At 43.8% G+C, this 26,816-nt stretch overlaps 2 protein-coding genes across 48 annotated transcripts in view; both read right to left on the bottom strand.

The window, feature by feature from the left end:
• The window catches only part of LMO7 (LIM domain 7), a 150,686-nt gene extending 140,198 nt beyond the window's left edge, over positions 1-10,488 (bottom strand). For 25 of the 43 annotated variants that reach the window (XM_083501009.1, XM_083501031.1, XM_083501020.1 and 22 more), the window contains exons 1-2: positions 10,395-10,482; positions 9,812-9,934 (exon numbers count right to left, since the gene is read on the bottom strand). In XM_083501009.1, coding sequence (XP_083357135.1) covers positions 9,812-9,934; positions 10,395-10,412 — 141 coding nt within the window. In that variant the 5' untranslated portion in view covers positions 10,413-10,482. Of the gene's footprint in view, positions 1-9,811; positions 9,961-10,145 lie in introns of all 43 variants that reach the window. The other 18 variants (XM_083501037.1, XM_083501048.1, XM_083501052.1 and 15 more) reach the window with 9 other exon arrangements.
• A 7,404-nt stretch (positions 10,489-17,892) lies between these two features.
• The window catches only part of UCHL3 (ubiquitin C-terminal hydrolase L3), a 28,697-nt gene continuing 19,773 nt past the window's right edge, over positions 17,893-26,816 (bottom strand). For 3 of the 5 annotated variants that reach the window (XM_083501314.1, XM_083501316.1, XM_083501317.1), the window contains 4 exons: positions 25,224-25,430; positions 20,770-20,845; positions 18,463-18,521; positions 17,893-18,111 (listed from right to left, as the gene is read on the bottom strand). In XM_083501314.1, the coding sequence (XP_083357440.1) occupies positions 18,028-18,111; positions 18,463-18,521; positions 20,770-20,845; positions 25,224-25,430 (426 nt within the window). In that variant the 3' untranslated portion in view covers positions 17,893-18,027. The remainder of the gene's footprint in view (positions 18,112-18,462; positions 18,522-20,769; positions 20,846-25,223; positions 25,431-26,816) is intronic. The other 2 variants (XM_083501315.1, XM_083501318.1) reach the window with 1 other exon arrangement.

Here is a 26,816-nt window from a genome sequence, read left to right as displayed (position 1 = left end):
AAGTTGTTTGCTCCTTTTCCAGCTCCATAATGCTTGGAACGCACTCTGAAGCAATGCTAAGAATTTCGAGCAGTTGCTCATCAATATTTACTACTTTACAATGGGCTCTTATTTGCCTTGGGAATGAGCTTCTAACCAGGACTATTAACGCAGCTGCAATTGCTCCCAGGGGACAACTTTGTTCCAATATCTTGGCTCTTCTTTAAGTTGAAGAATTTAGCCGATGCTTCACATGAACTCCAGAAGATGAAAGTATTTTTGCTGTGCCAAATAGGAAGCCATAGTCCACCTGGGACAGTCCTGCACAAATGAAGACCCATCAAGTCACATGCAGCACCCCAGCCATGTGCACTGAAACTTGCCGGAGGACACCACCAGCCAGACTCACTGCAGCAGCAACACTACTCTATGCAGACTAAAAAATAAAAGAAAGAGCAACATCCAGCTGTCTGGACATGGCTAGAAAGATTACCAAAAAAAAGCAAGAAAGCAAATTTGAGGTTCTAATACTTCCAGCATCTACATATTCCCTAATCTACAGCTTCAGGAGAAAATTTGGTCCTGTTCCTTAGAGGCAAGATTCAGAGGAATCCTAGTTTAACTAAAGTGAAGCTTCTCTTTATCCTGGAGAATAAAAGCTTAAAGGTAAAGGTAAAGGGACCCCTGACCGTTAGGTCCCGTTGCGGACGACTCTAGGGTTGTGACGCTCATCTCGCTTTACTAGCCTATGGAGCCAGCGTACAGCTTCCAGGTCATGTGGCCAGCATGACGAAGCTGCTTCTGACGAAACCAGAGCAGCACACGGAAACGCTGTTTACCTTCCCTCCAGAGCGGTACCTACTTATCTACTTGCACTGGCATGCTTTCAAACTGCCAGGTTGGCAGGAGCAGGGACTGAGCAATGGGAGCTCACCCCGTCATGGGGATTCAAACCGCCAACCTTCTGATTGGCAAGCCCTAGGCTCTGTGGTTTAGACCACAGCGCCACCCGCATCCTTGCTGTTAATGGAAGGACAAATCTGAAGCACCTGATGCTCAGTGAAAGTACCCCCAAACAAGAGCTCTTGACCACAATGGCTAAGGAAGCATCAATTAATTCCACCCCCCTAAAAAAACTTCTGCACACCAAATATATTTTTGAAGAAGCATATTGAGCCCAAAATGTCATTTGCTAATATAATAAATTGTACTTAGCTTTTTGAGTTGTTTTTTCTTTCCACTGAATCTCTCATCAACCATGTCCATGAGCCCATTTTGTAAAAATTATTTTTTTTAAAAAAAATTAAAACTGCCAGTAAATCTTTTCACGTGGTTGTCTGGCTCACTGGTAACTATTTGCAAAATATGTAGTGCCTCTTCTTTTCATTATGAACATGGATAATTAACTAGTTCCAGTGGTTTGTAAATCGTTTTGAGCATGGGTAGGCAAACTAAGGCCCAGGGGCTGGATCTGGCCCAATCACCTTCTAAATCCGGCCAGCGGATGGTCCTGGAATCAGCATGTTTTTACATGAGTAAAATGTATGGTTTTATTTGAAATGCATCTCTGGGTTATTTGTGGGGCATAGGAATTCATTCATTCCCCCCCCCCCAAAAAAAATATAGTCCGGCCGCCCACAAGGTCTGAGGGACAGTGAACTGGCCCCCTGCTGAAAAAGTTTGCTGACCCTTGGTTTTGAGGGTTGTTTTTACAAACAAGAGGTATATAAATTTTATGAAATAAAGTAAGACACTTTGAAAACAGACCACTGATTTATACCTCACATTTTGTAACTCTAAACATCTAAATAAATAAAGATATGAGGAATGATTCCTCCCCCCCATTTTTTCCTCAAATATTTTTTGGTAAGATACCATGTACAGTAGGAGGTTTTCTCCACACCTCTCAAATACCTTGGTAAAGGATCAATCAGTGATGTTCAAGAAGGTAATGGTGATGCTACCCATCTCATGGCTTACATCCAAGACTTGCACTACCCAACTCATCTAGAAGAATCTTTATGGCAAACAGGATTAGCTACACAAAACATCTAAGCCTCCCAGCTCACCTTAAGTTTCCAGTACATGCTATCTGGATTTTCTTTATTAAAACAATTGCAATCCCTAAACAAAACCAAAGCTTGCCTTTACTTTCTTCACTTGATACGGCAGTGGAAACTCAAATAACCAGAAGTTACTTTGGCGCAGCTTGTTGTACTGGTTTAAAGTTAGCCCTGTTTCCACTCCATCTTGCTCTCAAACTTTTGTGCTGTGCTGAGGCTACAAGGAAGTATGTGCATAGCTAAAAACCACTAGAAAAAGCTGAAGTGTTTTTTGGGGGGCTCACCCACACTTCCGCCTAGAAAACACAGGTCAGAGAGCTTTTCCGCTTGGCTTTCGGTTTGCCCCTCCACTTTCCCTGGAAAAACCTCTCTTTACTGCAGAATCGGAGCAAACATCAACGCACAGAAAACCCAACTGAGGTTGGCTCTAATTCAGAAGTAAAGAGAGGCTTTTCCCAGAGGAAAAGCAGAGGGACCAATGGAATTGTTTATGAGCCCTAAGTGTGCAGCGTTCTTGAGACTCAGATCAATGTCCAGTGGGTGTTCTTTGCAATCTTCTCAGGAACAAATATAGTTGTTTTTAAATGATTTTTTATATTAGGTTAGCCAATTGGAATATTTCCTTTCCATCACTTACAAGACAACTCCCAAAATATGTCAGCAGCAAAAGCAGGAGAAAACGGATGCCTTTCCCTGCTCTCCAAACCAGAGTTGATTTCAAAAAGTGTATAACGCCTTAACAAATCGCAGCTGATGGACTTGAATCCAGGTGCACATGCCTCCAGACTTAAGGAGTCTTCATACACAACATGGGGGGGGGGGAATGCCATTGAGTCCCTGCTGAACTATTTTTAGCATGTTGGAATGTTGTTACTGTGGGACAGGAAACAGAGGACATCCATTCCGAACTGAATGTGTATGTTGACCACTGTAGGCTTTTTTCATTCACACTTAAGTTGTGTATCAAACTCTTTGGGGACAAACTAGGTACATTCAGGAGGCCCATGAACAAGCTATCCGACATTCCTCCCACCTTTTTAAAAGCAGCCACAGAAGGAACCCAGTGCACATCAGAAGTGGGAAAGTGAGGTGGTGAAATTAACCTTCTTTCCCACCTGAAAGCATTGCCTTCGGAAACTGCTATTTGCCCCACAGGGAAAAACAAAGTAAACTGTAGATTTCCTTCCACTGGGAAGATTGTGGGATTTATATCAGCAAGATAGTAGAGTGGTACCTCGGGTTAAGTACTTAATTCATTCCGGAGGTCCGTACTTAACCTGAAACTGTTCTTAACCTGAAGCACCACTTTAGCTAATGGGGCCTCCTGTTGCTGCTGCTGCTGCACCGCCGGAGCACGATTTCTGTTCTCATCCTGAAGCAAAGTTCTTAACCTGAAGCACTATTTCTGGGTTGAGTCTGTAACCTGAAGCGTATGTAACCCGAGGTACCGCTGTAATGCAAAGGATTAATAGCATACAGCACTATGACTCTTACCTGAATTGTACCCCATTACAGCGCTTTGAAGTTTTTTGTTCATTTTTTAACAACCCGAAAGACATTCTGTTCATCAGTCCCCCACATGACACCTGCTTTGGCCCTTTGAGATTCCTGCCATTCTACAACCTGAACATCACACATCTGCCTATCAAACAGCAGCCAAATTCAGTGCGAAAGCCCACTATATTTCTACAGCCTGTTGTCTCAACTTCTCTGTATTTTGGGTCTGTAGCATTCCCACCCTGTACTACCAAGGAAACCGCTTTCCAGTTTTGGTGCATTTACCTGCCTCCTCCAAACAGTGACACCCAAGAACTTGCTTCTTATCAGCAATCCTTTGGGACCCAGGTCTTGACAGCAAATCTTTAGACAGCTGCAGACTAGGTCTCTGTTTTGTCTTCACTGTCTGATGACCTGCCCGCCTCTCTGGTAACCTGACATTGCCTTCCAAAAATATCCCGCCAGAGGCCCCATCTCACACAAAGAAGTGGAATGCAAAAGAAATAGGATGCAAATTGACAAATAAGGAAGGTTTCCTGGATGGCATTTCTAAATATGCAGAGACACATCCACAACTATCGTCCTTGCTTCCTAATCACAGTGATCTAATATACCTTTAGGATGCATTTCCTAACTTACGTCAGGGCTTCATAAGGGCTGCAATTTCTAACACATGGTTTTCATGATGCTTTATGAACAACATACCATTAACAATACAAGAATTGGCTGGCTGGATCAGGTCAAGAGCCATCTAGTCTGACAACAGCCAGCAAGATGCTTTGAAGCTCAAAAGCAAGACACAAAGGCAAATGCTTTTCCTTTTCTTTCTCCAGCAACTGTCTGCTTAGAAGCAAGCATACCAGGGAACCCACTGGACGCTTCCAAGCATGTGCGCATAGGACTTCAGCTTCAGACAAAGGGATGTACAAGTTGTGATACCCGTTCCTTAAGGAAAAAAGCTCACTCATCCAAACACCCTGTATGAATAGTGTAGAACATACGGTACCCCTCATCAGAATCAGACCCTTTTTGTCTTCTCAAAATCCACATCTTAAATGAAAGAAAACCCACATCTCTTTAACATATTAGCTACATCTGTTCTAAGAAAAATACTTCAGGTCCTAGGGGATAGTCTGCAGTGTACATCCCCTATCTGAAATCGTATCATCGTTGCATTTTAACTATTGTAATGTTTGAATTAAGCATGCTTACTACTCTTCACTGTGGACGCTCTCCCTATACTTAGTTCGAAAACACACACACAAATTTGTATTTCACCATTTCACATTTAGAATTTTATTGCTGTTCCCACCCGTGTGTTACTGGCAACAAAGAAGGACTACTGAGAGTGCTATTGCTACCATATGTTAACAAGCAATACGACTTGTGGTTGCATTTATATTCTTAAAGTGCATTTTTATCAGTATCAAGGATATCATCTTGCACATACGCCTTTGAGTTGAAAACGGGTATCAAGATAAATACTAGAGGTGTGGGCAATGCAAAGCAGACATTTGGTGGGGCTGTATAAAAATAAAAGATTTTTGGTTCCAAAACAGAATGGCTAGCATCACAATTCCTATACAGTATATAAAATCTACTGCTTTGCCACATTTGAAATTTCAGTTGGCCCATTTAAAAAATTGAGACATTTGACTGGCTACTGTCAGAAACAAGAAGTCTGGCTTGATGGACTCTTGGTCTGACCCTGAACTCTTGCATCTAATAACTGAAAATTATTTGAGTCACTCAATTAGAACACCCTACACCAGTGTTTCCCAACCACTGTTCCGCGGCACACTAGTGTGCCGCGAGATGTTGCCTGGTGTGCCGCGAGATGTTGCCTGGAGGGAGGCGGGCGATTCGGGTGGCGAGAGGCGGGGTGGCGGCGGCGAGGAGAGGCCGCCCAGCGCAGGGCTCTCGCCGTCTGCCTGCCTGGCTGCCTGCGAGCTCGGCGGGCAGCGCCTCCGTCCGCAGCGCCCGCCTCGCGGCTCTCATTCCCTGCCCCTGCCAAAGCTCACCCAGCCAAGCCGCGCTCTCCTTCCTGCCTTGCTTTGCTGCCTCCTCCCCCCCCCCACCCCCAAAGCTTGGAGGTTCCCCGGGGGAGGGGAAAAAATTGAAACTTGCACTTTCGTGCGTCCCTCCCGGCGTGACGCTGCGCACTGATGTCACGGGGCTGTAATGGTGGTGTGCCTCGAGATTTTTTTCATCAAACAAGTGTGCCTTTGCCCAAAAAAGGTTGGGAAACACTGCCCTACACCCTTCTAAATGTGTCTGTGAGAGGGGGCGTTATTGGCTTGCTTTGTTTTTGTTCTTGTTATTATTATTCATTTTGCGTTTTTTATCTTGCATTTTGCATTTTGACGTTGTGAACCGCCCCGAGATTTATGGATGAAGGGCGGTATACAAATTTAATGATATAATAATAAAAAATAAGTACAAGAAATTCATTTAGCAGCTGTACTGAGGATACCTCTAAGGTGGAATCTTATTTACTGATTAAAAAAGAAATAGTCTGCAAAGGTAAGAAATGGGGCAAAGTGGAAGCAGCAGAAGTTAATTGCAAGAGTCAATCACTACTTCTTTCTTGTTATGCTTCCCATCAAGAATTGCAAGGTCCCATTTCTCCATAAAATTGGGGGGGGGGTGTGCTAATAGATTCTTCACTCTGGTTGGCTGTAGCTTCTGTGCTGCCTCCATAATCAAATTAAGAAAAAGCATTGCACTTGACATCATGGCCCAAATACAATGCCAGAGCCCAAGTTATCCAGGTACTCTCCCGAAGATTAAAAACTAAATTCACCTCCTAACTTAAATCATAGAGCATACGCAAGAGAAGACCAGACTCTGTGATTATACTAAATTTTAATGTGCATCACGAAGAAAGCAACAACAGACTAGCTGCAACAAACAGGTGTCTATTCTTCTACAAATGTCAACAAATAAGGATGTAATCCTAACCAGCCTACTCGGAAGAAAGTCCTATTGAATTCAATTGAGCTTACTCGCTGGTAAGTGAGGTTCAGACTGCAGCCTAAATTGCTAGGTTGTTTTTTTATTAGTTCCAGGGTAAAAGGGAAAAGTCCCAGTTATTAATAGATATCCATCAAAGGAAAAATCCTCCCATATCCTAAAATAGTACACAAACTCCTTGAGGGTAAAGAAAAATTCAATTATCTTATCGACCCATTAACTTCACCTTTGTGGAGCAATATTCCTTTTTCAAACACTATAAGTTGCAAATAAGCAAGTTTAAAAATCTGTTTCAAGAGTTTGAAAGCAATTCAGGGCAGAAGTATGATTCTCCCTGATAGTGCCCCTCTCAATTCCTTTTTAGTGTTATGGATCATAAGCCTCATATTTACTTTCTAACTTGTAGCTCCACTCTCACTTGTTATAAAGTCAATTGTAATTAACACTACAATTACGCTCTGCACACCTGCTGTGCATATAAGCCCAGTCTTCACATTTCCCACATAGGTGCCATAAGCCTGTAGGCTCAGAGTCTACTTGCTGAGAAATTCTGCTACCCGAAACAGGACAAGCCATGTGAATACACTTAAAATTCCAGTTTATTCATTTCCTGAAACAGAAGAAGGGGGGCAAGGGGGGGAGTGTTTCCCTTTACCCCCCCCCCCTTTTAGAAACCTAGTAAAGTGTGTACAGAAATTCCTGGGGTTGCAAATAATTTTCTTTGAGAACTGTGAATAGTTTTACAGCAGAACTTAAGTGTCGCTTTCTGAAAGTGCACAGGTGCCTGCAACTATTGGGGATGTTCAAAAGTGCTTCGCCGTTGGCTTCTGCTGAACTGAGCCACCAAGACACCTTGTTAACTTTATAGAGCATCACCTCTTTCAACTACTTGAGTTCCAAGCATAAGTTAGGCTCTTTTCCGGAATCGGCTGTCAAATTTCTCCCACAAGTGCAATTCCATTGTCCTTGGCAGGACTACATTAGTTCAGGTTGACAACTGAATTGCCCCCTTAAGAACAGCACACAGATCCAATCCCTGCCACAAAATTTAATATATGCTTTGCTAAGTGGAAAGGAATGCACCCTCCCAAATCCCCTTGTTCATTTGAGAACATTTAAGGGGAAAGTTAAACCAGATCTGAAGGCCATCTAACTTAACCATCTGCACCTGAGCAGGATTCTTCATTCCCTGCATTCTTAATGAGCAACTCCCAATAACAGCAGTCTGCTTATCAAGGCCAAGAAATGCCTGAGTTGCTAAACCAAGCTTTCACTGAAGGCACTGTTTTCCAGAAGTTGCCATGTGGAAAATAATGGATACCGAATGCAATTCACCGAAGTGTAAAAGGACATGCATGAGTTGCACTGTATGTTCCAACAAGTCATCTTCTAGTACCTTAAAGGCTAAGAAATTTGTTGTGGGGATCAGGCTTCCATGGACTGCAAGATCTCTTGGGAAGTTGTTTGTTCTAGAGCAGTGTTTCCCATACTTGGGTCTCCAGCTGTTTTTTAGAACACAACTCCCACCATCCCTAGTTAGCAGGACCAGTGGTCAGGGGATAATGGGAATTGTAGTCCAAAAACAGCTGGAAACCCAAGAAAGCCGTGCCCCTCTAGTTGTTGCTGACGGACTACAACTCCCATCAGCCACAGCCGGAGTAGCCGATAGGGATAATGGAAACTGTGGTCCAAGAACAGCTGGGGTGGTGGTGCTACAGGTTCAAATGCCTATTCTACAGAACCTAAATATCCTGTAACAAGAAACTTACCTGTACATTAAAAGGATATGCCTACATAACAGGGCATCCAGCAATCATAACACAGAAGCAACTCCAACTTGTGAATACTCTGAAGTTATTCCTACAAAATCCAGTGGGCCTTGTTTCCAAGTGAGCTAATGAACACCACATCAACCCCATCAAAATTTCCACAAAATCTCTGCTTAATTTGAGCAAAGGCTCCACCCAAGAACCTGTGGCTGAACTCTCAAATGACACACACACACACAAAAACCCACTAGTCAGAGCCATACCCAGGCTCCTTTGACAAGGAGCTGTATCGGCACGCCTCCGTCCCTTGCACTCTCTGCCAAGGTGCCCAGATGAGCCTGTGTGCCTCACCCGGTTGCCCAGGGCAGCGAAGGAGCACCCCAGGGAGAGAACAGCTGGGGGATGGGCTCACTCCAAGCCAAAGTGGAGAAGGTGCAATTTTGGAAACTGGGCGTGCACCCTTGGCAGGGCCAGCCTAACCAACACCCAGTGGCGTAGTGTGGGGGGTGCAGGGGGGCCCGGCCACAGTGGGCGCAACATCTGAGGGGGGTCGCGCTAATCTAGTGCTAAAATCCACGGGTTAGGGGGCGCAAATTACTTGCCTTGCCCCGGGTGCTGACAACCCACGCTACGCCACTGCCAACACCTGGATACACCTCTGAAACTAGTGCTCATACTAGAGGAGAAAAAGTTGGGTGGCCCTTCCTGATAGCCGTAAGGCCCACACCCCAGCTCCCTTCAATTTTACCCATATCATACCACACCCTACTAGAGTGTGTTTTCCAAGCAAGACAGTAGTTAAAGGGGCCGTCCCCACCCTGTTATTTAACAAGGCATGAAAGGACAGGGAATATGCAAGCAAAGATACCTTTACCTCCTCAAATCCCCACCAGGCACATCTGGAATTGGCGCTAGGCGCTTGCAAGGTTGCATGACCAACCGGCCAGCCAGCCAGCCACTCCACTTTTTGCAAGTTAAATGCTACACCCAAAGCCCTGCAAGGAGGAGTGCTTTTTTCCCCTGGGGGTACTCAGGAGTATGCAGTACAAGCAAATTTTGTTTCAGAAGAATCACACTGGCTTTTTCCAGGCTACAAAACTTTCTGAGACTTCTGAATGGAAAGGAGAAAGGAGAAGCATACCTTTTGGAACACACACACACCCAAAAAACTTTTTTAAAAAGTTGAATCAATAACTTTTGTTTCATTGACCCAAAAGGTAAATCTGGAGGGTGATTTACTCTGTATTTTGCTACAGACCATTTCCTCGTTCCGTTCTCTTTTCCACCCACCTCCCCATTTGAAAATACCGCCTGTCTGGTGAAGAAGTGTGGGCAATGCCAGGGCAAAGAGGAGGACGGGGAGAAAGAGAGGGGGAAGCAGCCTTCATTGTGCTCGGGCCTTGTTGCTTTTAAAGGGCAATATCTATAAATGCCCACGACAAAAAACAAGCCCCCCCTCTTGTCCTTCCCATTGCCCCGCTTTTCTACCTGCGGGGCGCAGCAGGGACCCCGCGCGCGCGCCTCTCTTACCTCCACCCAGCGGCGAGCTTCGGCAAAGGCGCCCTCACCGCCGCCGCCGCTGCCGGCGCCCTCGGCATCCTCTCTGCTCTCCATGGCCGGCAAGAGAGAGGAAGGCGCGACGGGACTCCCGAGCTGAGGAAGAAGAAGCAAGGAGAAGGCTTGTCAGAAGCGCCCGGCCGCCGACGGAAACGGGGGGACGGACGCCGCTCTGGAGGCGTCGCCAAGTCGCCGCCCTCACAACCTCCCCACCACACGGAGTTTTTACGTCAAGCGTAAAAAGGAAAAAGGGGGGGGCAAAGTTTGGGGAGGGGTGTCGTCACCCCCTCCACCCCCTCACCGTTACCTCAGAGAGAAGCCAGGGGCTCGGCCGCCGCCGCTCTCGCGCCTCAGCCCCCTCGCCGCCGCGACGCGCCCTTTCCCTCTCCACAGACGCCCGGCTCTGCGCCTCGCAACCGGGGACCCCTCAGGCGCACTTTCGCCGCCGCCGCCGCCGCCACGGCAGCCCCTTTCCCCGCTCGCTCGCTCTCTCCGCAGCGTCCCGCTAGCAAAAGCGCGCCCGCCCCACTCCTCCTCCGCCTCCTCCACCACCTACCTCCGGCCGGCGCTCCATCCAGCAGCCGCGGGCAAACTTTGGCCAACTTCCCCGGGGGACGGAGGCGCGACTCCCACCTGGCGGCAGGTAAGGCAACGGCAGCCGCACTCGGTCTCTACTTAAAGGAAGGGAAGCGCGGCGCGTTGGGCGGCGGCGCCCCCTCCCTGCAAAAAGCGGCACGGCGCCTGGATAGAGCCTCATTGCAGGGTTTTGGAAACTTTTAAAGGTAAAGGTAAAGGGACCCCTGACCGTTAGGCCCAGTCATGGCCAACTCTGGGGTTGCTGCGCTCATCTCGCTTTACTGGCCGAGGGAGCCGGCGTTTGTCCGCACACAGCTTCCGGGTCATGTGTCCAGCAGGACTAAGCTGCTTCTGGCGAACCAGAGCAGCTCACGGAAACGCCGTTTACCTTCCCGCTGGAGTGGTACCCAGTGGCGTAGCGTGGGTTGTCAGCACCCGGGGCAAGGCAAGTAATTTGCGCCCCCTAACCGTGGATTTGCGCCCCCTAACCCGTGGATTTGCGCCCCCTAACCCTAACCCCCAGATGTTGCGCCCGGTGCGGCCGGCCCCCCCTGCACCCCCCACGCTACGCCACTGGTGGTACCTATTTATCTGCTTGCACTGGTGTGCTTTTGAGCTGCTAGGTTGGCAGGAGCAGGGACCGAGCAACGGGAGCTCACCCCGTCGCGGGGATTCGAACCACCGACCTTCTGATCGGCAAGTTCTAGGATCTGTGGTTTAACCCACAGCGCCTCCCGCGTCCCTTTTTACCTGTGGGGAAATTGCTGCTGCATCAGCGGCCTAGACCTAATCCAGCAAGCCCGCAGCAATCAGGTGCTTGGTCTATTTGAAAAGCGCATGGAAAGCACTGTTGGCCTTGGGGTGGTCACCGTTGGCTGCAGGATGACCCTCAACCCAAAGATAAGCAGATCTTCCTCATGCAAACCATCCTGGCTGGCAGAAGGAAGCATGGCTGCCTCTGAAGACCTTTCAGAGGCCAGGTTCCTCACTGGGACAAGACAGCTTGAGCCATCTGGGACTCAGCTATACAGCTGCAAATACATTTTAAGTGTGTTTTAAGTGCATCATACAATTGTGACTGTGGTCTAAACCACTGAGCCTCTTGAGCTTGCTGATCCAAAGGTTGGTGGTTCAAATCCCCATGATGGAGTGAGCTCCCATTGCTCTTTCCTAGCTCCTGCCAACCTAGCAGTTTGAAAGAACACCAGTGTGAGTAGATAAATAGGTACCGCTGCAGCGGGAAGGTAAACGGCATTTTCGTGCGTTCTGGTTTCCGTCACGGTGTTCCATTGCGCCAGAAGTGGTTTAGTCCTGCTGGCCCCATGACCCAGAAAGCTGTCTGTGGACAAATGCCAGCTCCCTCGGCCTGAAAGCGAGATGAGCACTGCAACCCCATAGTCACCTTTGACTGGGGTCCTTTACCTTTTACTCTTTTTTTTACATAAATGTGACACTAGATGGCAATGGTGAGCTTATGGCAAATTCAATATATTTTCCAAAACTTTTTTTTAAAATTAGCTGCCAGGCACAATTCCAAGTGCTGGTTTTGACTATAAAGCCTTAAAACAGCTCAGGACCACAATATGTCAAGGACTGCCTCTGCCATTATAAACCTTCACAGACCCTAAGATCATACAGTGGTGCCCCGCAAGACGAATGCCTCGCAAGACGGAAAACTCGCTAGACGAAAGAGTTTTCCGTTTTGGAGGTGCTTCGCAAAACGAATCTCCTATGGGCTTGCTTCGCAAGACGAAAATGTCTTGCGAGTTCCTGCGGGGTTTTTTTCCTCCCCCCCTTTTTCTAAGCTGCTAAGACGCTTATCAGCTGATCCGATAAGCCGATAAACTGCTAATAGCACTAATCCGCTAATCCGTCAATGGGCTTGCTTTGCAAGATGAAAAAACCGCTAGACGAAGAGAATCACAGAACGGATTCTTTTCGTCTTGCGAGGCACCACTGTATTCTGAGGCCCTTCTTTGGGTGTCTCCTTCCAGGAGAGGTCTGAAGGGTGGCAACATGAGAACAGTCCCTTTTTTTTCTTCCTTTTTTTTGTATTGGCTCCCCATTTGTGGGGAACCTTCAGAGAAGTTCACGTGGCACCTTCATTATATATATTTTAGATGCCAGTCAGCTAGACCTTTGGCTGATTAACATTCCATTGCCTTTTAAATGTATTTGTGGTGAGAGGGGTTATTGGCTTATTTCGCACATGTTATTGTGTGTTTTGGTGTTTTCATTTGGTATGTTTCCATTGTGAAAAACCCGGTGCTCTTCGGATGAAAGGTAGTATACAAATTCAATAAAGAATAGTAATAGTTCTAGAAGGAATTTTCTGGAAGTTTAGGGATGGTAGCGGGCAGGGAAGCTATAATTGTGTTGTTGTAAACTTTGGACCAGTACTGCACCCATAAACGCAGCTTCCTTATTGGAACTGAACACAGTATATCATCACCCTTATCATACTTCCGTGAGACAAGGCAGGGCTTACTTTTATTCCAACACCAATATAAACCAAGGGATTGAGGTTTTTGTCCCTGCATGTAAGAATGCAGGCCTTTGTGGCAGTCACGTCGGGGAACGGAAGGCATTCTGTTTACTGTGTCTGTATCAATCATAGCTTTTGTTGCCTTGGAAAGTCCAACAAGGGCAGATGTCAGAGGAGAGATTCACAGCATCTTGTGATGACCCCCAGGTGCTCAGCCCCATTCAAAGATGTAGCCTCCAATGTTTCAATTGTTACTGAGTCAATGTATATGTCCTCTATATTTCTCCAACCATATGTATCTTTCACATATTTAAGCTTAGAGGTAAACAATGTATAAACAGGAATAAATTAATTCCACTGATATTCCAAGGCGATGCATATCCACTTTTGAAAATACCTAGAAAAATCAATTGTAAAGCTTCAGTCCCCACTACCTGAACCCAGTAAGAACAAATAAAATATGATCTCCCCCCTCCCCATTTTTTTTAAATTGAATTCCTCCTGGATGCAATTGCAACATAAAAGTCTAAATGCCTGGATACTTCATACTGATGTAAAATGTCATTTTAGGCACTCCAACATTCTATCTCAATTGCTATCAAATAATACAAGGTAGTTGCAGTTACCATAAATTTTCATTCTTTTACAGCTCGTGTTTAGCAAAGTATGTTGAAGGGACATCCCTGTTTTGTCTGAACTCGGGTATTGCAAGAATTATTTTAATTGGCCTTCCATAGAGCAAACGTGTTGTGGAAAGACTGCTGTGATCCAGTAAGTTCTCCTTTTGGAGAATTTACTTAATCACCAGCAAGTGCTGTTTATCACAGGGGTCATTTGTTCTGTAGCAAATTGAAACAAGTCATTTTATTAGTTACTATTTAAAAAAACAAAACAAAAAACCCAAATGCCTGCGTTCCAAAATTGTTCTAAATGCCATATATGCTCATTTGGAAGAGGCATTCTAACTTTCATTTTCCTCTAGTCACTAGGTCAGCTGGAGGTTACAGGGGCAGGGCAAGGGGAAAGAGAATATAATGGGAGACTGACAATCTCAGCTATCTACTCTTCCAACTTGATAGCACATCTTAGCCAAAGCATCCTACATTCCAGATAGTTGTTTTTCAATACAGAACTCTCCAGTAGCAAGAGGACCAGGACACAGAAGCATTTATAAAAGGGAGGGTTTTTTGTATTTTTAAATTGAGTCCTTGTAAATTCCTCTGTTGGGTTTGTTTTTGTGCAAAAAAAAAAAAAGTTACTACTCTGTTACCTCTAACAGTTCCTTTCCCCTTAGATACAAATATTAGTTAACAGCCCAACTTCCGAGAGTTTGCTTTTTAAAAAACAACAACAGTGCAATCCTCTACATATTTAAAGTTGGGGGGGGGGTAATCTAGAAGCTCAGACCTGTAGTACAGCCATGAGCTGTTTTCCACAATGGCTTGGTAACAAGCCTTGCTCCCTACCTTTGAGACACAACCACTATGATGGCTTTAATTCTACTTGTTACTTTCCTCCTACTTCTCACTGTGATGCTGTTCCCAGAGCCCATAAAAAAATGATGAGAGTAGGCTTGAGATACAGGTGACATAACCTAGAAGAGGCAGCAATAGTTGAAGGGAAGGCCAAGCCAAGCAGCAGCATCCTGTATTAACCTATGGAAGGCAGGCATCATAAGATGGACTAGATTAACCTGTTTGCTTCTAGGAAGGCCCTCCTCCTCTTTACCTGTTGCACGGTGCAGGAACAGTTTTCTCAAACATCCTTTGGTTTCCTTCATTTGTTCCTATATGCAGCAATGACTTATTTCACAAGGCATGTGCATGTTCTCAGGTTAGTACATTTCAGCCACACAATCTTAAAACCTTAGAACGTATTATCCTTTGTTGTTGTTGTTTAGTCATGTCTGACTCTTCGTGACCCCATGGACTAGAGCACGCCAGGCACTTCTGTCTTCCACTGTCTCCCGCAGTTTGGTCAAACTCATGCTGGTAGCTTCAAGAACACTATCCAACCATCTCGTCCTCTGTTGTCCCCTTCTCCTTGTGCCCTCCATCTTTCCCAACATCAGGGTCTTTTCCAGGAACTCTTCTCTTCTCATGAGGTGGCCAAAGTCTTGGAGCCTCAGCTTCACGATCTGTCCTTCCAGTGAGCACTCAGGGCTGATTTCCTTAAGAATGGAGAGGTTTGATCTTCTTGCAGTCCATGGGACTCTCAAGAGTCTCCTCCAGCACCATAATTCAAATGCATCAATTCTTCAGCGATTAGCCTTCTTTGTGGTCCAGCTCTCACTTCCATACATCACTACTGGGAAAACCATAGCTTTCGGTATACGGACCTTTGTTGGCAAGGTGATGTCTCTGCTTTTTAAGATGCTGTCTAGGTTTGTCATTGCTTTTCTCCCAAGAAGCAGGCATCTTTTAATTTCATGACAGCTGTCATTATCCTGTATTATCCTTGCTCCGTGTTTTACTGTTAACAACATACGCAATACGGGATTGCAATTGCTCCATGGCAAGATACCCATAACCTCTTCCCAGTGACAGAGTAACACATTCATTGCAGTGTTTAGCGAACTTAAAAAATATATATTATGTTACAGGCTCCTGGAGTTCAGGAAAGGGGTACCTCATACAGGAAGTGGATTGAGGCTGAATAAAAAGGAGCGGTGGTGCAGGAATGTTAAGTTGTAAACAAGCACAATACGACTTTGGAATGGGCTTACTGCTGACGTGGAAGTGAAAGTCAAGTGCTTTATCTTGCCATTTCTACTTGTTTTAGGGCACAAGTAAATTGTAAGCCTCCTGCCAACCTAGCAGTTCAAAAGCACGTCAAAGTGCAAGTAGATAAATAGGTACCGCTCTGGCGGGAAGGTAAACGGCATTTCCGTGCACTGCTCTGGTTCGCCAGAAGCGGCTTAGTTATGCTGGCCACATGATCCGGAAGCTGTACGCCAGCTCCCTTGGCCAATAAAGCGAGATGAGCGCCGCAACCCCAGAGTCGGCCACGGCTGGACCCAATGGTCAGGGGGTCCCTTTACCTTTACCTAAATTGTAAGCACCGCTACTCTAAAAGCCAAAGCTATTTTTCTGAATTTAAAAATGAAACACCTGAGCAGATCTCACAATAGCTGCTTCTCTCTATGTCTGTCTGTTTGTCTGTCTGTCTCTTTTCTACCCAATACATTCATACAGGATTTTTGCAGGCACTCGTCACTCCAAGATCAGGGCTCATGGAGAACTTACATTACAGGCACAAATACAGCTAGCACAAATAAGCAGATGTTAGAAACAGGCAGGTGTTTCCAATTACAGTATTCTTCAGGGGAACCTTCAAAAAGTTTATTCTCATTTTTCCTTGTCGGCATTCAAGTGATCAAGTCACCCTGAACCAAAAGCTCAGCAGTGCTAGCTCAAACAAACAGAAAAATGAGGCTAACCATTAGAGGTTTTCACAAGCGTGCTAGAAGCACACACGTGCTCACAGACATATACACAGTCCATAGCTCAATTAACCGCTCAGTGCCTGCTTTTCTTCAAGTCTTTGCAAGGAAAATAAAACCCTTTTAATGAGACATTTAGCAACACTGACAAGAGTAAGGATGGGCAAGGCCACAGGTCAGGCTAGTGATGAAGTCTGTTGAATAGTTGGACCATCTGAATGAATTCAAAACCAGGGGGCTGATGACATCTTCAATGATCCTGAATCTTAGTTGGAAAAGAATATGGGAACCATTAGTTAGCATGGCTGTGAATGGTTCCCCCCCCCCCAAGGCTTGCAGCCATCTCTTAAGAACGTGGTTCCTTCTCTTCAGTGGAAAACTCAGGGGAATTATGAACAGAGTAGCTTGACTTCTGTAACAAATGTTACAAAAGCAAGTGAGAGCTAGTCACAAGCATATAAAAGAAAGTCAGTGACTTTATTAAGACACAAGACAATAATGATGTTCTTCTTCTTCAGTCCAGTAGCTGGCTATTTAATACAGTGTCATCATAGCAGATAAAAAACTTCAGAAAGGCTAGGATTAAGATGAAAAGTCAATGGGGGGAGAGGTATACAGAGTAGTAGTATTAATTAATGGATTGGTCAGAGATATTAATATTCCTCATTGGCAGGGATAGCTCTAGCCCAGGCTTCCTCAACCTCAGCCCTCCAGATGTTTTTGGCCTACAACTCCCATGATCCCTAGCTAGCAGGACCAGTGGTCAAGGATGATGGGAATTGTAGTCTCAAAACATCTGGAGGGCCGAGGTTAAGGAAGCCTGCTCTAGCCCATGTTATTAGAGTCATTTGCCATAAAAACCTGTGCTCATTTCAGAGGTGTATGGCATATGTTATTAATATGGTCTGTTTACACAGTCAGTTCTAAGGCCTACTGCGGTTAAGAGCAACCCCAGAATGCAGAAAGTGTGGGGAAAGTCAAACACTTTCAAACACTTGTTTTCCTCTCTGACAGATTTGGGCCAGCTCAGCTGAGAGCAAGTAGCCTTGCTCCTGAATGGGGTTTGGATCTGGTGTAACTTTACACCGGATTAACATATATGAGCTTCTTGTGTACAGGACTGCTCCCTTAACAGCATCTCACGAAGTTGGCAGCTGCTTACCAAAAGTCCATGCAATAACCCGTAAGACCAGATCAGTTGCTCTGCAAACAGGAGTTGTCTTGACCTTTCTTTTGTTGCACGTTCATGTTGAGAACCGCATTGTGCCTGCAGCAATTTCCTTTACAGTGGTGAAGCTTTCTCTGGCTGCTGCAATCAGAGAAACTGCTATGGGCCACATCCAAGGTAGCCAAATTAGACAGCATCAGATGAATTTTGCTGTGCTATGTATGAGGATGATCAGGATTGCTTGCTCTCAGTAAAAAAAATACACAACCTGTGAACTGGGTCCATTGTGCTTTTCATTATGTTGTGCTACTAACACAGCTGCTCTCCTGGAATGCATTCATGCAATCATTCAAAATACTCTAGAAGAAACAGGCCACACGAGATAAAGGACAAATTTGAAGTTTAATCCACATCAACATGTTATTTGCATGGTATCAAAAACTCAATCATTGATTTATGGCAAAAGCATTATTCTGTTACAATACATTAGGCAGTTTCTGTCCTTGTGCAAGAATAATTTAGGCAGCTGCTAGAGCAATTGCATTGAACCTTAATTCATCCGGATCACGTTCCATGAATTTCTTGCATACTTCTACCGCATCCTAGTAAGAGGAAAGAAAGGATAAGGATGCGTCATCTATTTTGCAAAACAAACACAACTGAAATTGATCAGTCATTGCCTAACTAACATTCGGAGTGGTGAGAACAGTTCTGCATTTGTTTACCAGGAATTTTGACTGATCAGAAGACTGATCATAAAGATAATACCAAGCAGAAAACAATATTCAGTATGCCCAGCTTCTAGCAGTACTGGCAATTTGAAGTTCATCTAAGTTTGTACTATATTCTACAACAGCAGTTTCACAAAATAGCATAGTAAATACTTCATACCACCCACAACAGCTCTGCTATAAGAAGTGTCAAAGTCTGCTGATATGAAACAATATTCCTACCTCTAAAAAAGTGTCGTCACTAGATTGCCCATGATTTATTGGGAAAGGCTTCCGTCCATCTGTTGGAAAACACAGAAAGAAAATTCTTAAGAATTTATGTAGAAAGCATTAAGTAGTAAATTTGACATGGCAATCTTCCTCATGGGGCAAATACTACACCTCATGTGATCCCATAAAACAAGTTTTAAGGTCATTTAATCCTTTGATATTTTCCCCACTATACGTACAATGAAATAACAGGGCTAGGAAAAATTAAGTACTATAGTTAAATTTGTACAAGTAGCCAAGGTTTAAAATCATCATCATCATTATTTAATCACCTTCCACAATGTATGTCCCAAGGCAATGTATGACATGCAATAAGCCCTGCTAAAAAAAGTTACAAAACTGTACAAAAAAAAACCCTAAACAAAACAGGAAGTTTAGAAACAACAGAAAATGGACATCTGGGATAGCTACAAATTCCTGCCTTGCAGGGGTTTGGACTAGATGATCTTCAGGGTCTCTTCCAGCTCTACAATTCCATGATTCTATGAACTATGGCAGAGACCTATTCATCCAGCTGCAAAAGCTTGTTGGAACAAAAATGTGAATGACTATGCATTAACAGCATATACCAATTCCACTTGGTCTTGAGAGTTGGGCATTGCTCTAGTTCTTCCTTTATAAACATGTACACAGATAATAATAATAATAATAATAATAATAATAATAATAATAATAATAATATTTATTTATACCCCGCCCTCCCCAGCCAAGGCCGGGCTCAGAGCGGCTTACAAGCTATAATAAAAACAAGTTGAATGATTACAACTTAAAAACAAAATTAAAATACAACATTAAAATATTAAAATGTAGCCTCCTCGCAGGAAGAGAAGGAAAAGAAAAAAGAAAGAGAGGGAGGGAATCAAATTGGCTCCAAGCCAAAGGCCAGGCGGAACAACTCTGTCTTACAGATCAAAGCAAATGGAAAGCTACTGGGTTTTTCGTGCTAACTTACTATAAAATGAATCAAGATCCCCTGTAGACTAGCTTCCCATTGCCACCACTAGGGCCCAGACACATGCCTCCAAGTTCAAACAGGACACAAAGGCAAAGGCCCTTCTATGCTTGGTTTTAGAAATTCAGACATTCACTGCCATTAAGTATGGAGGCACAATATAACTACCTGATTAATAGTAGCAGGCTGATCCTCCATGGCAATAACTTTTTAAAGCTATCCAACATAGATAGCCAAATTCATGAAGCCAACTTCTCAGCTTCCATTAAATATGCCGGGAAAGGCTTCGTCTTCCATTCCCAGTTTTCAGTTTCTTGTGTAAATTCATTTAGTTTGGTAGCTATTTTTATTCCATCACAGACAAATCCCTAAATTATTTTCATATGAGGTATGCGCTTTAGACATTTTCGATGTGTTTACTGCAATGGTTGACTTCTATATACGCAGCGCTCCAAAAGGCTGTTCCGCAATGCACATTCTTGGTTGTGTTCCACAGACCTAGAGCTGACCACACACAGTTTGCAAGCTAAGGTTTTTTTTTATTCTATTCCCTAGTCTATTCTGGTAAATTGTTATCTATAAATATAAATAGCATACTTTTGTGGCAAAGCCTAAGTGTTTTGTGTTTAGGTGGTCTTCCAGGATTCAAAAAGCAAACAATCTGAACAGACTAAATAAGGCACAAAAGGACAGTACAATAAGAGGAGATCTTAGGAAACTTTGGATGTACAGTTTTGGTGCTATGGATTCAAATCAAAGAAGTTATACTAATGGCACAGTACTAATGAGTATTAGTTCTGAGGTCTTAGGCAACTGCCTCTCTTAACCCTGTTACTAGAGATTGTTTGATCAGATATTCTGGGGACTGAATCCACAGCCTTTTTCACGTGCAAGGTTTGCCATTGCAAGTTTCCTATGACTTCACTTTATACAGGCTCATGGAAGACAACATACATCTTCAAAAGGTCACTCTAAATCAATGGCATATTCAAGGCAGGGGAAAATCCATTACCAACTCATACATTAAAAAAATCAGAAACAAATTATGAACTAAAACGGAGGCCTGCTCATCAGGTTAACAGCTTTCCCCTTTCAAAACTAGCTGTTCCAATATTCTTCCATTCCTCTTAACTGTGGTTCTTGATAGGCAGAACATAATTACTTGACTGAGAATTCTTTACTGGACGATCTTATAATCACTATCCATTCTTGGCAGGCAGGCTATACACCCGAGGTAAAAATGTCAAAAATTAAGCATTAAGTAGATGATAATATGATCCGTTTTGAAAGAGAAGGATTGCTCTTACCCAACTCGTAGAGACTGCCATCAATGTTTACTAATGCGATGAAGTGAAGATCTACTTTTTCATCTATACTGGGTGCCTGCGAGAGAATACAACATGCATGCAAGACATTAGTTGGAGCTGAAACTCTGCTCTGCCCAGCTGGGAAGAACTTAACCCGAGCCAGGGCTCAACCTAGGAACCCGGTTTGAACAATACATGTGAAGTATAAAAGACATGGGCTTCTAAATAAAGAAAGGCACACTGTTCCTCAAGACTGAACCAGCTTCTAGGGTTGGTTTTGGTTCTGTCCAGGCTTGACCTCTGGCACCTCTCATTTGAGAACTCTGGCACTGGAGAGAGAAGAGACCTGTCTCAAAGGAATGGAGGGTGAAGATGGTACTTTGGCCACTACTGTACCTACAAAAAATGTACTTTAACACATACACACACTTGAAATTTGGGCTAATATATAAATTTTCACACTAGACAAAAGTATGCCCTCTCCCTTTCACACACACCTGACAGATGCAAGTCCCACGGAACACAATGAGGTCTACAGCTAAGGCGTAAGATTGCACTGCAAACTCTTGTGTTTTGAGTCTGTATACATAATTTCATACTGAAATGGTCCTTTCCTAACAAAAACACGGTGTCCGTTTTGCTGGGCTGGTTATCAGGCAACGGCCACAGGACAATACCAGGAAAAACAGAGGATGGTGATACGAAACGGTACTTGAATAATCCTGGCACCACAGGGAACCATGTTGTTTCTGATCCCAATACTAGACTTAAAATGTGAGATTTACTGTGAGATTTTTAGTAAGCCACTTTTGTGAGCCCTTTGGTGCATTAGTGGGGTGCAAATATTTCTAAACAAATAATAAAATTGACCATGGCTATTTATTGGGCATTTTGTAGCCACACAGTTTACAAAATGCTATTGATCTGCAGCCCCACCCCCACGCAAAACGAAAGCGAAAATGAAGTTTTTATATTGTAAACTGCCCTGTGATCTTTGGATGAAGGGTGGTATAGAATAATGATAATCCAATTTTAACAAAATAGCCAGTATGACAGCTTAAGAATTAGAAACACAGAATGGCTGTGTAAGTCAACTGAAGCAAATATATCACGGTAATTTAATTCCACCTATGCACAAAGTATTGGTCTAACAGACATCCAAAATACACTGTTCTTCGTGGCAACAGCTCCAGAAGCTGGTTAAAATTAACTTCATTTTGTAGAAGTCTCAGGTTTCTGCCAAAAGGTATTCCAAGTGTTCTCATTGATGCAAGAAGCATATCAGTGCCAAAAACTCTGGGTTAGTACATAGCTTTTGCAACAACACGCCGACGGGACAGGCTAAGAACACTACAAACCTAATGTAATGTTATGACAGTGTCATTTGCAGATATAATGGCACAAGTGTCCAAGCTAGAGACATTCATTTCTAGATTGGAACAGCAGCTCCCTGTAGAGATGAAAGATTTGTGTAAGAGTTGTGAAAGTGTTAAGAGGAGAATAAAAAACATAAAAGGATGGGGCACCTTTTTCTGCAAAGAGGTGCAAATATATAGTTTGCAACTTTCTTTTTGTGGGGGAGGAAGACACAACTAAAGGGGAGGTGCAATAGTGGCTTACAAAGTTGCACAAAGTGTGCAGGAAATGCACAGAAAATCTCACATGACTCACTGATTGGTATCTGTGTGACTGATATATCCACGCCTGCTTTGAATGTTAAGTGGAAAAAGCATGGATATGAAACATGGTCTGGCTGACTTTTCACCCATGGCCACTTATAATTGCCAATCTTATAACAAACTTGTAATTTTGAGACTGTAGCAACTTCCACTGTGAAAAAATAGGGGGATGTTGTCAGGAGTATAGTCTCAAGATGTTTCTCCCACAAGTCAATATTATATTGGGGTCAGTTGTGCCTCAAGACTCAAAACAGTTTGCCATGTACTTAGCACTCAAATTCTGTACAGTGGTACCTTGGGGTTAAGAACTTAATTCATTCTGGAGGTCCACTCTTAACCTGAAACTGTTCTTAATCTGAAGAACCACTTTAAGTAATGGGGCCTTGCACTGCCGCCACACGATTTCTGTTCTCATCCTGAAGCAAAGTTCTTAACCCGAGGTACTATTTCTGGGTTAGCAGAGTCTGTAACCTGAAGCATCTGTAACCTGAAGCGTATGTAACCCAAGGTACCACACTGTATTACTTACACAGGGGCATGTAACCTTTGTGCCTTTGATGAAGGATCACATTGGGGACTTTCAGAGGTTTCTTCTAGACCCTATCAGTTTTAGTCTTAGGGGACATTCAAAAGCATTTCTTAGTTCCAGGTCTCCTTCAGATCTTAAATGTTCATTGTCACAGATATTCAGTCCCACATTCATGTCACTTTCAGAAAAAGGTATACAAATACGTTAACACAAAGCAGGCTTGAAGGCTGTGTGAAGATGAAACGTATATCTCTACCAGCTTTTCCAGAAGTTAGTGTCGGTGTGGGCAAGGACAGCAGTTTCTAACTAGACAATGAATGCTTCTATAGCAGCCATTTTCTCTAGAACTGATGGCACTTGCCCACTCAGTTATTCCTAAGAATCGCAATGACAAATTCCAAACCACTATATTCTCATGCCTTCCCTGTTCTCCCCTCCAGCAAGTGTTCACTCACGGCAATGAGTTTGCACAGAGATACAAAAAAAGTTGATGTGTTCAAACTGACATTGTACCTAGACAAACTTTTGTAGCGGTGATCGGCTGCTGCACTTTTTCATTTCAGAGTGACACCATAGCTGCACTTTGGCCAGTGACTGAAATAAATCGATTCATTCGCACCATGGCTGTATCATGTAGATGCAAAGAACGCAAACCCTGTTTGAACAGAGTTCCCAGGTTCCTGCGGACATCTTTAAATGTAACAAAGACAGGATTGTGGGGGCTCCGCCAGTTATAATTGTGCTTCCAGCTGATCACAGAAGACCATTCACTGTCCATTGTTAAAGGTTCCTGGTGCTAAAGTATTCAGTGTCTTACAGATTTAGCAAGCTTTCCAACAAACTACATGGATGGGTACTAGAATGCAGCCAAAGGAGAAGAGTTTCCACAATGAATGAACATCCTTATCCATCCTGCCTCCATCTCGTTTGGTCAAGATGCTGTGGAATGCTATTGCTCTTGTATATCCTGCTTAATCTTTGAGCTGAAAGATACCACTGACATATTGATTTTTTAGAAGTAAGCACTTAGTAGTCTATGCACAGTTCCAAAGAGGAGTTTCTGTTGTATAGAAAGAGTAAGATTGATGCATTCCCTTATCCCACTTCTTGTTATGAGAATTTGGGTCTGGTTTAATTCAATTTCTGAAAGTATTGCGTATCTCTTGACAACTGCCTTCTTTGATGATTTTAAAAGAAGAGTCTATGTGGTCCATATTTGTTTACTCTTTACAATACATCTTAATCAGTTCAGATCACTGCTCTTTTAATTTATCCAAAAGTCTGCTACTGAGTTGGTTATGAGATATTTTACATCCTCCATCAAACCAACTGTTACAGCATAACATATTTATCCAGAATAGGGTATTTTTAGCTTTAGGTAGGTCAGTGTCTGTATATTAACTTTTTAATATGGAAGTAATAGCAATAAGCACCCATCAACTTTATTTATACAAAATTTTAATGCTTATATGAGCTCTCTATTTTAAGCCAAAGGTTAGCATCTTAATAGAAATTTAAAAACCTATTCATGTTGTCAGTACCACACAGAGACAGTGTTCAGACTCTCTTCCTGGTAGCTAGGCCTCTCCCAAACTAGAAGTAAAAAAAATTAGAATTTGAACACACAATGCAGTTTAATACAGTCATAAAAAGACAAGGGAAATTTGAAAACAAGATAAGCACCTTTTGTTTAAGTTGCAGAAAAATATTTGTTCATTGGTATAATTCAAATGCCTGTTTTTACAAAAGAAAGGAACAAGATCAACCAAGATCAAGATCATATTGGATGATTTTTACAATTAACCAGAATATACATATATTTACTGCAAATGTAAACAATCAGCGATGCCAATACAACATTTAAGCCATATTGTACATCTCTGATGAAAGATTTAGATCAGGAAGAGCTGGAGAGTATTGCAAAGCACGCAGAGCACTGGGCCCTGGAAAAAAGCAGAGAGACTTTCAATCAGATGTGATAGGAGCAGATTTGGCACAGAACTAAGAATTAGCAGACCCAACGAAGCACCAATGAGATAAGAGAAACCAGATGGAAGATGGGAAAAATCTTTGGGGGGGAAGTAGACGTTCCTACTGCTATTTGTCTGCTGATGAGGATTTAAGACAGTATGCTTCGTCTACTGGAAAAAGCCCTAAGGGAATTCAGAGCCAAAGAGACCCGCCATGAAGCCTAAATGTTGAGGGCGCCTGCCGCAGAGAAGAGATGGAAGATTGACTACACTTACAAAAGAATGGAGCCCAATAGATGATAGGGGTATTGTGGGCCGCCAGCGCTGGAGGGAGACAGGTGGACTGGTAGCCTTTACAGGGCTTGTGGCTTTTGCAGAGGCTACATGATTGCATCTGATCAGGGTCAAGGAAGCAGAGCGACGCAAGGGTGAAGCCTTCATTTTGCAGTGGCTAAACTCAGGCTCTGGTGAGGTTGATGGTGACTACACAAATATTAAAAAGAAAAGAAAACAAGACACAACTTTACCCGCTTTAGAGGTCACTGTACAGTTTTTGGTCATGTTATTTTTAAAAATATATCCCGCTTTTCACCCCATCTGGGTTTCAAAGCAGCTTACAAAAAATTAAAAACACACTGTAAGTAACATTTAGAAACACAACTTAAAACATTGCAGAACGAAACAGAACTTGCGTCCGTGGTGCAAAGGCCTCCTGAAATAAAACTGCCTGAAACGTTGCAGGTACGGTGCCTGCCTGATTTCTAATGGGAGAGAGTTCCACAGAGTGAGGCCCATAGTGCTGAAGACATTACTCCCCACTGACGTGACTCAAGCTTTTGGTTCGTAGGGGACCACTAATACTACTCCCCCAGATTATCTAAGGGGTTGGCCTAGGACATACAGGTTAAGACATTCATTGAGGTACCCTGGGTCTAAGTTGTTCAGGGCTTTGGACGCCAATACAGAAACCCTGAACCTGGCACAGCAGCAGATGAGAAACCATGCAGGTCTTTTGAACACGGGTGTCAAGTGTTGACAGTAGTTTGCTCCCAGCACTAGTCTAGCTGTAGCATTTTGCATTAGCTGAAGCTACCTGACCCCACAGCTGCCCCACACATACGAAGGGATAGAAATTTAACTGATGCTATCTAAGAGCTGTTATGATCTAAACGTTTGCTGTGCTGTTCTTCTTTTCATGGCAAATGTGTTCGTGCTGCTCTTAATCTTACATAACATCAAGGCTCATCTAAACCACCTGCAAATGCAATTTCAGGCACCGTGTGATAAATTCTTGTGGGACTGCTATCTTCCCATCATTCTGTTATGTGGCGGTAGATAGGGGATGGGGTGGTGGTGGAGAGAAATAAGAAAGCTCTAGTGTGGTTCATCACTTCATGAGATGGGTACTCTAGGGCCGGAAAGGCAGACTAGCAGCCTTCAAACAGCAAAATTGCAGACTCTGCTACCTGGGGCACACTTGGTGTGAGTTGGTCTCCCTGATAAAAGCTCAAGGATCAGTTGCTTTTTTTGTTTTTAAGTGAGAAAATCACAAAAGGTGGGATCCAAATGGGGGCAGGGAAGCTAGGCCTGAACTCTGGGAAGACAGAGGCCCTGTGAATTGGTTCTTCCTGTGTCCTGGAGACTGACCTGTTACCTGTTCTGGATAGGGCTGTGATCCCTCTGAAAGAACAGGTTGGGAGTTTTGGGGGTGCTCCTGGGTCCATCTTTGTCACTGGAAGCTCAAGGTGGCCTCAGGGGCTAGGAATGCTTTTTACCAGCTGCAGCCAATAAGCCTGTTCTTGGGACAGGGGTAATCTGGCCACAGGGAACCATGCACTGGTAACCTCAAGACTTGATCACAGCAGGTGA

Source organism: Podarcis liolepis, assembly GCF_965112155.1.
Source record: "Podarcis liolepis genome assembly, chromosome: 4".
NCBI classification, from domain to species: domain Eukaryota; kingdom Metazoa; phylum Chordata; class Lepidosauria; order Squamata; family Lacertidae; genus Podarcis; species Podarcis liolepis.
The sequence above is the reverse complement of the archived record's forward strand: the minus strand, read 5'-3'. Positions and strand labels throughout refer to the sequence as shown.